Source organism: Pocillopora damicornis, chromosome 9, assembly GCF_964200805.1.
Source record: "Pocillopora damicornis chromosome 9, jaPocDami1.2, whole genome shotgun sequence".
NCBI classification, from domain to species: domain Eukaryota; kingdom Metazoa; phylum Cnidaria; class Anthozoa; order Scleractinia; family Pocilloporidae; genus Pocillopora; species Pocillopora damicornis.
The window spans coordinates 16,386,841-16,402,750 of record NC_142678.1 but is presented as its reverse complement, the minus strand read 5'-3'; the positions used below and the strand labels follow the sequence as shown (position 1 = coordinate 16,402,750).

Sequence of the window (15,910 nt, the reverse complement as noted above, 5' to 3'; positions counted from 1 at the left end):
GCGTATTTTTTTATTTGTTTCGTTTTCGTACTCTAAACAAAAGATGAAAGCTTTTTCGAGTTCATCTTCTTTCCTACACACGCTTGACAATTCATGGTCCCTGTGATTTGGAGCACGTGGTTCTTGTGTTAAAGTCTTTGACCCCAGTCTACACCACAAGCAAAGTTTTTTTAACTTGTTACCCAAAGCCGTTAGCCGTGCAACTTTGACTCTGTTTACTCGCTTGGTTAACTTATCTCTTGATTTATTAATACTACCCAAAGACGACGATTCTCTGAACGCACATCAGTCTCGATAAGCTACCAAGTTTTTTCAAAGCGCGTCGAAGTCCAACGAGGGCCAATTTTTTGGCCATGATTGTATAGCTTTTGAATATTTTTTTTAATCATCTGTCAAATAACGTTTCATTTTTTTTCCGTGGAGGATCATCTAGTCTAATATTATGAAGTCAAACAGTTGTTTTGCCGTTCCACTTCTTCTGTGTTATTTTATATGGATCTGTGTCAGCAAAGAGACAACACAAAGGCCCGAGAAGCGATTTGACATCAGAGGTAAGCTTCAGCGGCTATCCAGTACTAACTTACCAATAGCATCACTCTAGTAACCTCATAGCGAAACTCAAACGTCCCTCTTCGCCACAGTCATCGTTGAAAGTAAGTCATAAATATTCATGCAAATACCATCCATTTTACCACATATAATTACTCAGATCTCTCGAATTGCTCTTAAGAATTACAATTATGTCTCATACACTCTTGTAGACTTTGCCGAGAAATCTACCAACGAGAGTGAGGATAGTTTACACTGAGGATCAAAATTGGCGTTCACTCTTAACGACAAAACATTTCAGTAATTCAGCCGGTATTGGCTGGTATTTCCTTAGTCGTCAAAGTTTTTGATTCCCAAAATCTTGTTGTCCGGTATTAGCGAGCTTACACTTAATAAATATCTTGCTATTTCTCGTCCTTTAAATTACTTCCGTCAATCACTAAATTAACTTTGGTTGCAAACAAGTGTTCTATCATGTCGCCAATGTTTACCCCGAGGACGGACTTCATATTTCTTGGATAATAAATCATCGGATTTATATGTCATCCTGCGTTCTATGTAGCTGTGAAGTGAATGGATTTCCTCTTCAATTTATTAGAATTATCACCACAAAACTTGTTCCCGACTAAAGAACTGAAAGTCTCTTCAGATGGAAACTACGGAAATACTTCATTGCTTTACTCGCAAAAAATCATCATCATCGCAGTGAAATTTTCTTGCATTCCTTGTGCTCTTGTGCAAACAAAAATCTGATCATTTTCATTGTCCATTCAACAACCTAAATTCTAGAGGGAATTTGGAGCGAAGTACACCGTGCCATGTTTCCGACCAGGGTGCATCTTTCCCACTCAAAGAAAACACCAGCAAGAATCATTCGCTGAATCACTGAATCACAGCTAGACTGTTAGCCAACAATCACAATTCTTGACTCTCGGGCAATAACATCATACTTTTATTAATGATATCTTACATACTTTAAAATTTGAGCAGTTAGATTATCATAAGTACAAATCAACAAATGAATCAATCTCTCTTCGTCCTGTGACTGACTGGTGACAAATTTATCCCCCCGAAAAAAGGCGGGTACTGCAACAATTGGATTTAATCCTGCCTCTCATACTGTTCAGGTACTTCCACTATTTGAGCTACGATGTGTAATTTTAGGAGCATATACCATCCTTAATATAAAGTCATTCTGAAACAGAATTTGCAGTCGTACAAAGAAATGTCACAAAAACCATTTAGCATTAGACGCAGGGAAAATTACTCGGCTTAGAACCTAACTTTACTCAAATTTAACTCAGGTTAATCTCGTGGTAAGCTGCAAGTGTATATTATATTTATAATTTCTTGTCTAAATCCTTTAGGAAAGGAATGGGTAGCAGCACAAAAAATTATCAACAAGTTGGTTGATGAAAGTATTGGTAAGTTCTTAGCAATTGTTGTTGTTATGTGTGTTGTTCAGTGTTGTTCAGTGCTTCTTAGCTTAAGAACAAACAGACGTAACTACAGATTTAGGTTTCAGTCTTACTAAGTTTGCTTTAATATCAGTTTATTTATTATAAAGCTAACAGGGTTTCCGAGGCGGAGCATGATGTTGAGCGTTTACTGGAGTCCAATATTGGTGAGCGACTTCTTTAGCTTTCAACTTTTAAATCGTTAGTTATTTTTATCGGTCTGTGTTAATCACCACTTAAAGAGAAGTGTACTAGTGGAACATAGTCTGTAGATTAAGCTAAGCCTAAAAGTAGTTTCTTTGTTGGTATATCATACCTGGCTTACCGTATTCGAATCGAAATGGAATATCATCATCACTGCTGTTGTGGTTCAGTAGAAAACGAATCATAAAGAAAGGCTTACCTCCCAGGAAAAGATGATGCGTCTATTTTCCAACTGAAAACTCTGTTATCCATAAGGACGTACCATTCTCAGAACCGAGGACAGTGTTGAGCAAAATATCTTGACGAAAGCGCCATTTCGTTTCTACGTCATCGGAACACTGCGGGCACATTAGTCAGTGATTGACAAATGTTTCGTGTAAATCATTCACAAGGGAGCCTTAATAGAGGATAACACTAGAAACACGCTAAGCTTGTCAAGTCCACGCTGAGCGTCCAAGTCCCAGACTTTCCATATCAAATCAACAATGATATGGGGCCTTGCCCAGCAAACCCTACATAAATCAGACAGAAACATGCATGTGACGACCCCATCAACAAGTTCATTAGAAATTTGAGTTACATCTTATCCAGATTGTAGTTAAGTTTTTCCCCTTGAAAACGGTTTTAGAGCAGAGAGTTCTTCTATTTAGTCGACCAGGCTAGATTCGAAAGGTTTTTTTGAGCTGGACTTGATTGATCCACATAAAAGCGAATAATCTTTAATACGTTTTCATTTCAGCTGATCACATCAAGAAAACTGGTAAAACGCTCCTGCGAAAGTTACCAAAAGGTGAGGAAAACTGTTCTTGATTCAGCTTACAACGATAGAAGGCACATACACTGGTTCTTAATGTCACTTTCAAGCTTTATATTTTTGCGAACTCTATGCACTAGGGCGATGTAAGTTATCATGAGCCATGTATACAAATACGTAATTAGCCTATAACTCCCATGAGTGACCAAGACAGAACTTCTCCTTACAACATCAATGCGCTATCCAGCAGACGAATGATGAGAATAAAGAAAAATATAAATTATGGGATAATTAGCTTATCCAAAACCAAATTCTCCAAACTAACATCATAGGAACTGTATGGAAGACAGTAAGGAGAATTACAATGAGATCTTGAGAGTGAAAGTGTTAAAGAGCTCATTAAATTGAGGCCTAAATGGTAACAAAACATATAGTTCATAGAGAACTGAGTATCAAAGGTTTTCCTTCTCTTCAATATTTTTCATTATTACCGAGCAAAACATTCTTAAAAATGATTTGAAAAAGTAAAACAATTTAGCCCCATGAGAGATTTGAACTCTCGACCCCTGGTTTACGAGACCAGTGCTCTAACCACTGAGCTAACGAGGCCATCGATGACAATGAAGTAGAAATAAATTTGATCGACTGTGGCTCGGGAGGGGTTTGTTACCGACAAGTTTTGCTTGAGTGTGATTTTTTGGGGAGGAGGGGGTAGTGGAATTGACCACATAATAGATACTCAATGGTAGCTTATAGTGTTCAGCCGTGTTAAACGACTCGCCAAGTTGATTGGAGATGTACTTGAATATAAGAGTTCGCAACTGAATTCTCCTCACAGAATGTACAGATAAAATTGAGCACTGCTCCGCTCTCGCCAAGTCTGGAGTTTGCAAGACATCACCAAAGGCCATGCATCAACATTGTGCGAAAACCTGTAACTTATGCGGTAAGTCATAAGTTATGATAGGTAATGATTGTAAAACTAAAAACTAGATAATTGTTGAGTTAAAAAGCCTTGACTGAAGTGGTTACTGCTGAGGTAAATTCTCGGAACGAGCTACAATTTTATCTTTTATTTCAAAGTAATGAGTGGATATAAGTCTATTGAAAGAGTAAACTTTTACTGTGACAATGCGTTAAAAAAAATTAGTCGCCGAAGATTTCTTTTCAGCCGCATATTGATGAGTTTTTCATTCGTTGTCTCTTTGTATGCCTTCATTTACCGGGCTTATACTACTTTCCGTCTTTCCGCACTGAGGGTGAGGAATTCTTGACAATACTTCATAGAGGGAATCATTTATGTAGGCTAGAAATCATGGGCTAACCTATGGCTCTCTCTGTTTTAAAGAGGACAATTTCTTTGATGCCACACCCCACATCGCCATCGCGCTCAAGAAAGAACCTGAAAAACTCTTAAAGAAACAGCCAGTTGCCTCGGTCCTAAAAAAGACTTATCACAAATCTTTAAAGGATAAAGTAGTGCCAGAGAAACCAAAAACTGAACAGTCTACGAGGAAGCATGAATTAGCAGGAGAGGGATTTATTCCAGCTGATACGATCAAAATCCTTCACTCTATAGAGCCACTCCTGTCACAGCAATCCAAAGGGGTTATGAAATTCCATGAAAATGACTTGAGCCCAGAAAACGAGAAGATCCGCGATGCACAGAAGCTGCTAGAGTATGTAAAAGTTCTCAACCCACCGAAGAAGATGGCTATCCTTGAAGCAAAGGTATCTTTAGCAAACGACAAGAAAAAGTCTACTACTAAGAAACCAAAAAAGATTGTCACACACGAAGATAAAGACAAAGAACAAGAGGACAGGGAACAAAAAGACGAGGTGAAAAAAGAAGAGAAGTCAAAACCCAACCACGCACCCAAATCGAAAGTTGCAAAGAATAAGCTTAAAGTTAAGGGAACACCGCTGACAAGTTTATCAAAGACAGTGACTTACAAGAATCACAAGTACAAGATCACACCAGTCGTGGACTGGGAGCGAATCTCTAAAATGCTGGAAAGTCTTGGCTACAAGGCTGTTCATATTGTTGGCGTCAAGGACAAAAGCATCCACAAAGATCTTACGGAACATCTTAAAAAGCACGGGGTTGACAATATTTTGTCACACAAGATAAAAGGAAAGGCCGCTGCGGAAACGTTTGTGTCAGCTGTTCACCGAGAAAAATCTTGGCATAATGGTAAGGTTTTTTAATGATAAAGGTTGTTTATTCTTTAGTCCTGTTTTTGCTATTTTGATGGGAGGTCTGTCGAAAAAGGGGGATTGGCAGGTACTCTCAATACTTTTAGACCAACAAGTCACCTGGAGATGAAGGATGAAGGTTCAAACTTTAAACTTTGGAAGTATTAATGAATTCAATCTCAACTTATAATTGTCGGTTAATTATAACTGATATTTTTTCTGTTAAGGTAACGATGAACTCATAAAATGTCCATCTGTACAAATTTAATCCCTCACTACCTGATGTCTGTCGCTTTGTTCTCGAAATTGTATCATTTGCGAGATCATTCGGAATTTGAAGTGCAAATCAGTTATCATGGTGGCTTCTTCTGGTATAAAACATGATCAAACACTAAGAGTGTTTATTTTGCAGACGAATATTTTAAGACACACTGCCATCCAAAGTGCCTCACGAGCTGCGTATCCTCTTGCATGCCGGGATGTTGCCGCGAGCACGACAAGGTTTCAGTCAAGACAGGTCTCGCCAAACATTGCCACGCATCCTGTTTGACGAACTGCCTGCCATCCTGCGGTAGCGGCTGCTGCTCGGCTGACGAGGAGCGAAAGAGGGGCCACCACTTCTTACATTATCAGAGGATAAAAGACTACCACAAGGCTAAGGATGAAGCGGCTTCCAAGCAGCACGACCAGCCCAAAAAAGACGCTAAAAAGCTGGAAGACAAAGTGAATCCCAAATGTCATCCGCAGTGTAAAGAAACGTGTATTTCGTCCTGTGGCAAAGGCTGCTGCACAGACGAAGGCGAGAGGTTGAGAGACGAGAATGAGAGAAAGATGAAAGATCAACAGGAAAAATATAGGAAGGAGAAACAAAAGAAGCTTCTGGAAATGTACAAACCTCAGCCCAGGCTCTGCCCGGCGCCGTGTCCTCAGGTAAATGAGCTGAAAATATTTTTCCGCGGTATCAAAATTGAAATTAAAAGATTTCAAAAGTCTTTAATTGTTTCCTGATATAAAGGGAACAAATAAGATTTAGAATCTCGATTCCTGGTTTACAGAATCAGTAGTCCATCCAATGAGCTTTCATGGCGACACCGCTGTGACAATCTTCTTATGAAAATTAATATGGAGGTAAAACTCTCAGAAAAATATTCTGCCTGTTGAAAAGGATAAGGAACCCCTATCCAGCGAGGGACCATCCAGAAAAAAGTAGTGGGTCAATAACTGAAATCTTTAATGTTTTACACAAAGATATTAAGTTGTTTTGCAGTGGTTTTTTTTTTTATTTTTTTTATATATTTGTTGCTTTTCTTGTTTTCATGTGCTGTTGCTGTAGATAGTTACAATGCTCCTCTAAATTTCGCGGCTGTTAACGTTACTGCTCCTGGTGCTGGTGGTGCTCTCACAACTGCTTCTACTAAGAAAGTATTCATTTCATCTTGCCTTTAATATTTTCACCTTCTCCCTCCTTCTTTTAGGTCTGCGCTCCGGCTTGTGCTGATGACTGCTGCGCCTTTGGAAAATATGCCTCACCACCTGCGCCAGGAATCCCTGCTAGTGACCAACCCCATCCTGGTCTGACCCCAAACGTTCCATATCCCCACTCCAAAGTCATTCCTCTAGAGGCCTATGCCTGTAAAGAAACCTGCAAGTTCTCTTGCACTTACGACTGTCCCCGCGATTGCTGTCAACCGGAAGAGCTAGCTCAGGAAGAAGCTCATGAAGCTGCCGCTCTTGCACCTTCTGCTCTTTCATCTCCCGCTATAGGATCTCCAACCACAATAGGAGCGCCACAAGCTATGGCTTATCAAGACCTCGCTCCTGCGATGGGGACATGCCCGAGTCCCTGTCCTGGTGGTTGCTACCCCTCCTGCACTGTGGCTTGCTGTACGTCGGCTCTGGGCCTTCCCCAAGAAAATCAGGCAGAGTTGAGCCCAGAGGCACGTTCTTCCACTAAAAGAGTACTGCATATTACTCACCTGGTGCGACCAATCACGAGTTTAAATGGATGCGCACTATCCTGCGCCACACACTGTACACCAGCATGCGCAAGATCTGGCTGCTGTGATTCGTCGAAAAGAAAGAAAAGATCTGACTGAATCGTTTCGTGACGAAAAGAAGAAAAAAACATTGCATTTAAAATCCATTCATCTTAAACAATGATCGGGATTGAAGATGTAAATGCTGTTCAGCGGAAAACCCTAAAAAGATGAAGAACTTTTAAAAGCACCGCACATTAATGCCAAAGAGAGTGTAGGAGAAACGATAGTTGCTACACTCCATAGAAACAAACTTAACATAGAAGTTATCATACATCCTTTCCCCCTTTTTTTCTATTCTTAAAAGCCTGCTTCAAGGCTTTAGAAATAAATATTGTGACTCACCAATACAGGTTTAAAAACGTAAAAGTTTGTTGAGTACAAATTTAAAGCTATAGATATAAAATATAAAGATCAACGAATCGAGAAATCTTTTCACATTTTAGGTGTGTTCTAAAGATATTGAAAAGAATTTTGCTCTATGTGTCAAACGTATTCTATTCTTGTACATTACCATAAATGGTTGCACCTATCAATACGATATTTCTTTAAAAAATAAACTCTTTATATTATGAAAACTCTCTTTTGACAACGTTTCCTTTGCTGATGCGATCTCGAATGGCGAAAAAAGTGAAAAGCTTGCCCCAATTCTGTATGCTGGACTCAGAATGCTGAGTTTTATTTTCATTTCCCTGCCGAGGACTTTTGTCTAGACTTCTTAGGCGATACGCTATTCCCCCACAGTGCTCCTCGCCACGAATGAGTGTGAAAATGATACCGAAGTGTTGACAGGGAAACTTGAGTGAAGCCACGTCCAGGAGAAATTGGAGAAATTTTGTCCTTCAATGCCCAGAAAACTGTTTGATTTAATTAATCGTGCCTGGGTGTGTTAATTTTGCCAAAAATTGAATAAGGTGAGTAATCAATATCCGGTTTTGGCTAGCACTTATGCATGTAAAAAGAGTGATTTTATTGTTAGGTTGAGAGAACCCTTGCAAAGGACATTTGTTCTAAGGTTTGAGTGGCCAATTCAACAACCTGAGTGGAATTCATCATCAGTAAGTAAGGATCAACGTTTACGGTATTGAATCCAAGCAAATGGCCTTGATAGATGAATGAATAAATTAGATAATAGAATGGTGCGATTAATGAGCTTTACGAACAGGCGACGTGAAAAAAACAACCCAATTAATTACTATGAGCACCCCTTAAGATCAAAGAGCTCCAAGTAAGTTCATCAAATCAACCACAACCGCTGGGAAAACCGATCGCAATCAACTAGGATAAGATAATTTATTTAACGTCAATTACAAATGGAGTGGTCTCGCAATCTCTTGAGCGCGAAGCTCATGATATCAGTGTTCGATAAGCTATACAACTATGGACTACAAATGCTAAAAACTAAAGAAAAAATAAAATTAATACACTTAAGATCTATAGACTACCTATATCTGCATAATTAATTGGTCAAGTCGGAAGTAATTGTGTCATAGTGAGTAAGAGTATTCATGAGTATCAGAATATGAATCTAATTAAGACAAAAACTAGGTACTTTTAATGTTTAGTAAAAAGTTACTTGAAAGTAGGGGAGGAAAATTTGGATAGGATTAGATGGTCTGTGCTTTGATTTTGGCTCTGCTTCCAAGCTCCACTCTACATTACCTGACCTTAGTTTTGCAAGTATAATCATATCTAGTATACATTGATTACAACGAGTAAATAGGAAAGTTTTGAAATCTTGATAAAGTATTACCAGCATTAAGCATTGAACAATAATCCCCGTAGGATTCTGCAGTGTTTGTAACTCTTACAAAGAAAATCAATTACGATTCGATTAGGTATGACCACTTTCAGTTATTTATTGTCAAAGGAAAAGGTGAAAGTCGTTTTCTTCGATGATTTTGTGAGAAGGACTCGAAGGTCATCCCATGATTACAACCGGCCCGTCAGAGGACCTTCGATGATTAAGGTAGTAGAGTTCAGATAGTGCTGCACTCTAAAGCAGTCACAGTACAGTACATTGTGAGGCATGAATAGACACAGGCAGAATTTTGTGACATGGATTATCGTTTACACTGCACTTCCCCTCCATGCACCACCCAATCAAACACTTCAATGTATTATTAACTGTAACATAAGAGGCCCGTGAAGCGTTTATCTTGTAATATCATTGGCAACTATTTCTCTAAATTAATAGCACGATTACAAACTTGGCAAAACCTTTGATGTATTTGGTTACAAATACAATGCAGTTACACAAAGCACAAAATCCACTTTAAAGAAAACTCGCACTCAGACAAATAGACGAATGATATGATTACACGCCTTGTCCTTGTTATCTCCTGGAACACAAAAATCAATGGAAAGGAGCAATTATGTATTTGCATCCTTCACATGACAACCATTTGACGCTTTATGCGAATTTTTGTCGCTTTATCCACCCAGGTCAACCTCAGCAACATTGTTTACACTTATTTGAAAATTCCATGTCCCTCTCGGTCGTTTATCACTTAAACACCCGTTAGAACGAATAGCATTTCTTTATCACCGAGAACAATGGCTCGTAAATAAGTTATGAGTTGTCTTGAACAAAGGATCACAAAGGAATACCAAAGCTTTCGTGTTGGCAACATCGAGACGCCTTAGGAAAGGATATTACCGAAAGCAAAAGGGTAAGAATATCTCTTGCGTTTCTGAAAAAAATTCAAAAACATCACCATGCTGTGAATTAGATTAACCCACATTTAATTGGGCTAAGGAGAGTCCCCTAAAGCGTTCCTCAACAGCCTCGCTTGAAGGTTTTAGAACAAAAGTCAACTAATGTTATTTTGCCCTAAAAATCTCGATTTTTTATACGAGTATTGAATCATTTTTGTAATATCTTCGTTTTATTAAAAAAAACAGCCCATGCACGATTCCCAGATTCTATTCGACTACGTTTCACAGACAATCTTCTAACCACTCAACTTTGGATTTAAATTGAAACACAACAATTAGCAAGAAAATCACACTATATTTCATTTTTTTTAAATTCGAGAACAGAAATCCCATTTGAATTACTTGCTCTTTTTCTTCAGATGGACAAGAGACTGCTGAGTATCGGGCTACTTCTTGCACTGGTTTTTATCCTCTCAACATGGACTTCTGAAGCGAAACATCACAGTAAGTTAAATGTTTAATTTGCATACGAACCTTTTACAAGTCCAACCCTAGTCTTGATTATGCTAATTTTGCCACAAGACGGGAAAAGCGCTTAATTTTTGTCGCTTACCAACCTTTTTTTTTTTTAACTCCCTTTGGAGTTGACTCAATTAAGGTTTTTGTTTAGTTTAAGCGATCAGTTACAGAGCTGATAATTCTAATAGATGAGCAGAGGCCATTGAAGTTGGCCACCACCTAGGTAACCAAGCATTTAAAAAGCTGAAGAACAACAGTTCTCTCAAGTGGTTTAATATTTGCTTTTTGGTTATTCACTGAACCAAAGATCTGATCACTGAACCAAATGATCTTTTGATAAGATACTGACCTAGGGAAGAAAATAATTACTTGTGCTGCTCGGACAATTTTCTGACCCAAGACACTTACAAGTTCATCCAACATTAGCAAAGCCAATTCAATGTTCCATCAGACATTTAAACATAACTGTGTGGTAAACGCGATAATTCTGATGATATAGTTTCGCTCTAACAGTGGCTGAAAATCAATATAGTTACCTTAAGCGAGAAACTAAATAAACTAAATGAATTATTAATTTGCGGATTCTATATTTCGTTTAGGTGCTCTATTGAAAGAGCCTTAAAAACTGTTATAGCACTTTACATGTGTTTTGAACAGGAATTGTTACGCAGTTCTGTAATGGAAATTAGAGAATGTTACCCCATAAGCAACGATTAGTTTTCTAACGATTCGAACAATAAAAATTTATGCCTCTTGAAATCAGTCGCTAAAGAAATTACGATGACATACCCATACCTCAGATCCATAAAAATTACAAATGTATCCGTTTAAATGTGATGAAATATAGCGAAACTGACGTCGTTCAAGCATCCAGCAACAGCTGAGTGCATTCTAGAATGTAGTTTACAATTTGATTAAAGACTTTTGAAAAATAACAATTCAGACCAAGTTTAGGCTATGAGGACCTAACTCAAAATATAATAATAAAGATTTAAAAAGAAAATATTGTATAAAATGCAGGCTTCCCCTCATCGACCATTCTGGTGTTAGGTTTTAGTTTTCTCCCGTAATTCAAATGAAAACAATAAAGATACAGACTGAAAATTGTTGTCGAAAAGTGAGGCTTGTCTCTATCGACCATTCTCTATTTAAATGATAGTTGTCTCGCAAAAGTTAAGCTTAATACTCCACTCTGTATCTTTAATAGGACATCACCATCTTAAAAACATACTTCGACACAAAATTCAAAAACACGAAACGGACAAGAAAGTGAAAGCCAAAGCAGAAGATAAAGCAGAGGATAAACCAGGTGGGAATGATGAAAAAAGTAAGTTTTCCTGAAAACTCACCGATACCCATTTATCTTAAGGAGAGATAAAGATACTGAGAAAGGAGAGAGTCCTGGTGTCGAAAAAACAAAGATAGGACTGACACCAGGACTTCATTATCCGCAGTTCAGCGGGCTAATCATTGATTGGGTCATAACCTTTTCACACCCAAGAGTGACCAGGAAAAAATCTCTCCTTACAATATCGATACAATATCAAGCAGACAAATTATGAGAGTTAAGAAAAATATCATTAAGGAGATTTTTAGTAGATCCAATGACAAATTCTCGGAACTAACATCATAAGAATTGTATGGCAGACAGTAAGGAGAATTACTCATGAGATATTGGGAGTAAAAGTGTCAGCGATCTTCCATCCTATGATGACCAAGCGGTTATTACACTGAGCAGCATCAAGAAGTGTGACTGGGTTCCGCCAAACCTTCAGCGAAACCTCACTATATGCTGGGAGTGATCTGTGATCGACTAGCATACCATTCAGGCTTCATTTAAATGTTGAAGAATAACGAATTGAAAGTTCGCCTATATTTTAAGTTTCAAGAAATACATGTATGTAACCAAGCAGCTCATTCATGTATCTATTTAGAAGAAGATGCGAGTGGAAGTGGAATCGAAAAGGATGGTGCGCCGGATTCTGAAGAAGATGATAAAGGTGTGTAAATGGGCTACTCGAAAAAAAATAATTTATTTTTCAGTAACTAGTTTTTTAACTAGTAACTAACAGTAACTAATTAAGAAAAATTAACAGATTTACATGCTCCTTTTTATTAGTCATATGGATGTATCATCGTTTGCTGAAGGGGTCATAGTCAAGTCCCTTTTTCCGGTCTGTTCTTGAGTAGCTCTGTGGCCTCTAACAAAACAATGAGGAACAACTGATTACATTAAAATTAAATTTGCTGAATTTTTTGTTACTTTATTATTTAATTTAAATGTAACATTAGCAGACGATGAGGAAACCAGAGAAGAGAACTTGAGAGATGAAGAAGAAACCAGAGAGAAGGAAGAAGCAGAGAGAACGTCCAAGAAAAAATTGCACGATGAAAGTAATGTATCAAAGTTTTCTTTTTATTCGTTCTTTCCGTGGTAACTAGTTACATAAGGCTAAGACAACACCTAAAGATAAAGCCTGAAAAAAATACAGTAACAACCAGAAGAGTAGGAAAAGGTAACGGAACGTGTCGCAATTCCTTCTCTAATTTTGCGTCTGGGTGATCGAGAGTGGCGCGAAAATAAAAATTGATATCGATACAAAATTGAATCAGGCTTTCTCTTAAGGGTATTTTGTCTCTTAGCTGCATTATCTCTCAATTTCAAAATGTCCCAAGGAATCTCACTTAATGAATACTATGTTATTTCCAGTCGAAGCCGATAAAGGATCTCTCAGGGAACTTCTAGACTCAAGTATAGGTATATTTTTTTCAATTTAGCTTTCACATTTTTGCATCTTTTCGCTATAAAAAAGCCAGTTTGCTGACCCTGTATCGTTCCCTTACAGAAAACCTTGCCAAGGCAGGAAAAGCGATTCAGGCTATCTTGGACGCTACAGGAAAAAACAAAGGTGATTTACACGTTATTCAGTCGATGCTTACAAACATTTCCCCTGCTGGTTTCGTCCAGTGGTAAGAGTACTCTATCCGTTAGGGTGGCCGAGGCTCGATTCCCGAGAGTGACGTGGCATTACTCATGGGTTAAGTTTTTTGTTGGTTCTCGTCTTTCTCTTCAGATTCTCCTTTTTTCTTCCATCAACCAAATTAACAATAAGATTTAATTTAGTCACGAACAGCCACTTATCAGATATCACATGACCAAAATCACATTAACATATTGACTTATTCATTCATTCAAAATCGAACTACTTTCGTGGGACATTACAACTACGTGACGGTTGTTCATATTTTTAGATAGCCCCGAGCCCAAAATTGTAGAATTCATTTTCTACCCTTCGCGTTGTTTTTACAAACCTAAGGCTTCTTGTCCTTTCTCAAAAATCCCATGTAACCTCCCTTGTGAACTTAATTGTTTTCTAGTGAGCCAAACTTGTCCTGGAACATGCCCGGATGTGTGCGCACCCGGATGTATCTCGACCTGTTGCAATCCAACGGCAAGTCCTATGGCTCAAACTGCAGCCCAAGCTCCTTACCCTAGTGCTTATCAACCTGACCCATACCAATATGCCGCAGCTCAACAACAGTACAGCCAGTATGGTCAGCTACCACAGGCTGCACAAGCAGCACAGGTTCCTCAGGCTCTCCCAGCTCCACAGACACCCCAATACCCTCAGCAACCATCAGCACAGCAGTGTCCACAGCAGTGCTCTGTGATCCCATGTCCTAGCGCCTGCCCACAAAGCTGCTGCAGTGCACAGCCACAGTACCCTCCGCCGGCTCAACAAGCGATGAGTGCACCAAATTTTCTGGTCCTTCCTCCCGCCCCAAAGAAACCAAACAACACCCAGTCGTCCAGCTGTGCTTCACCATGCTCTCAATCGTGCGCTCCTTCTTGTCTCCCAAGCTGCTGCTCCCCCTCCATGGGCATGCAAATGGCAATGCCTTATCCACAGCAACCACCGATGATGCCCCAAATGCCTCCGATGCCTCAGATGCAACAACAAATGCCACAACAAGCATGCCCACAAGCGTGCCAACCCGCTGCACCCGGTGGATGTGCACCGCAGGCTCAATGCCCGCAGCAGTGTTGCCCAAAAGGGCGCAGATGAATTTCTGTTTGAAGTCAACAATATCCACTCATAAAAAGTAATAAAATGAAAAAGAATTGAATCATATTTCTAAGAAAGGTAAACCGTTGGATTTCGGGGTAACGCCTAAGGCGTTCAAAGAATGTGTAGCTATAGGAGCAACTGTGTGGATTTTTGGCTTGTGTTCTTAGGTACGTGATGTACAAAAAAACTATTTGCTTTAAGAGTTATTTCATCATTAGAGCTCTTTATGCGATATTAGATTAGTTAGTTTAAGCATCAAACGTATGCAAAAACGGAAAACACCAAAATTTATTTCGACATTGCTCATTCCCTGGTCTCCTTAGATTAAATTTGTATCAAAAATAATCGAAAATATCCAGTTTATGCAAACCTTTCAAATTAAGTGTACAAACAGCTGAAATAAGACTAACAGAAGTTTCATTTTTTCATCATTTGCTGCCTACCGAAAGAGTCGTCCTTAACCTTTCTCATGGGCAGATTAGTCTTCACATAATTCCTGGCTATAGAAAAAGTGCCAGACATCTATAGATATTGAATTTATATAACCGGTAAAATCCTAATTTCTAGACCCGTTTGTGCAAAGAATGCCGTTATCACAATATATGAAAAGTTACAAGCATCCTTACGAGGCCCTCTCCGACATTCTTAAAGAGTAAGAACTTGTGATCGGGTTATACATCAATTACGTTATGTGTTTCATGCGTTTATTTTTCATTCTGGTCGAACATTTTTTGTTTTGTATTTATTCTCAGAAACGTGGAAAGGTTTCCGTGGCTTTGTGTCAATGAAACTACAGCACCGTAAAAACAGTATTAATTTTAGAAAGTCTTAAGTCGTAAGTCCAAATAAATTGTCATGAACATACCATGACTCCTGTTTAGGGAAAGTATCACAATTTCAATTCTAAACATGCCATGTTTTAATAAACAGTGTTTCAGTCAAATGCGAGTTGTGTGTTTTTTTCTAGTACAGGTTTCTGACCAAGTGAACCCAAAAGACGGCTCAGATGAGAAATTGACCTCAAAAACTCGTTCCACTTACCGAACCGATCGCTGATGCAAAACTTAAAACCAATCAAGACTTAGTGACCCGCATCTTCCCGCGTATCGGGGAATTTGCTTTTCCAGTTTTGATTCTCATTGGCTCTTTGTAATATTTTTATCTGAACTGGTTTTGGATTCACCCTACTTAGTAGAAAATTGCTCTTACTACATAAGGGATTTGATTTACCTGCTGGCAAGGGGAGGGAGGAGGGAAGAGGTATGCACTGTGAGTCCAGCTCAAGTACATCATCGGCACCATTATCATGATCCTCCACATGTCTTTTGCCAAATATAGCTGACTTTCCATCCAACAATAATGTGTATCCCAACTGAGGAAAGGAAGTTTATTTCCTCTCGGGCTCACCTTCCGTCACATTTTATACTTTTAACCTTTTACTTCCCAAGATCTTATTTTTAATTCTTT

At 38.7% G+C, this 15,910-nt stretch overlaps 2 protein-coding genes and 1 non-coding gene across 4 annotated transcripts; 2 read left to right on the top strand and 1 right to left on the bottom strand.

The window, feature by feature from the left end:
* The first annotated feature begins 85 nt into the window (after positions 1-85).
* LOC113672470 (uncharacterized) lies at positions 86-7,774 on the top strand. Its single transcript, XM_027188759.2, has 8 exons — positions 86-551; positions 1,917-1,973; positions 2,117-2,173; positions 2,950-3,000; positions 3,803-3,910; positions 4,313-5,158; positions 5,573-6,090; positions 6,636-7,774. Exons 1-8 carry the CDS (start codon positions 443-445, stop codon positions 7,254-7,256), a joined length of 2,367 nt encoding a protein of 788 aa, XP_027044560.2. The 5' UTR covers positions 86-442; the 3' UTR covers positions 7,257-7,774.
* Trnat-cgu (transfer RNA threonine (anticodon CGU)) lies at positions 3,501-3,573 on the bottom strand. Its single transcript has one exon. It is a non-coding gene; the product is annotated as a tRNA-Thr (tRNA).
* Positions 7,775-9,732: 1,958 nt separating the features above from the next.
* Positions 9,733-15,386, top strand: LOC113672472 (uncharacterized). 2 transcript variants are annotated; one of them, XM_027188761.2, is made up of 8 exons: positions 9,733-9,868; positions 10,274-10,358; positions 11,581-11,682; positions 12,308-12,373; positions 12,669-12,767; positions 13,084-13,131; positions 13,220-13,282; positions 13,752-15,386. In XM_027188761.2, the coding sequence occupies exons 2-8, from the start codon at positions 10,274-10,276 to the stop codon at positions 14,438-14,440; spliced, it is 1,152 nt and encodes a 383-aa protein (XP_027044562.2). In that variant the 5' UTR covers positions 9,733-9,868; the 3' UTR covers positions 14,441-15,386. The 2 variants fall into 2 exon arrangements, with proteins under 2 accessions (XP_027044562.2, XP_089038511.1); XM_089182385.1 differs by having other exon boundaries at positions 12,666-12,767.
* The last annotated feature ends 524 nt before the right edge of the window (positions 15,387-15,910 follow it).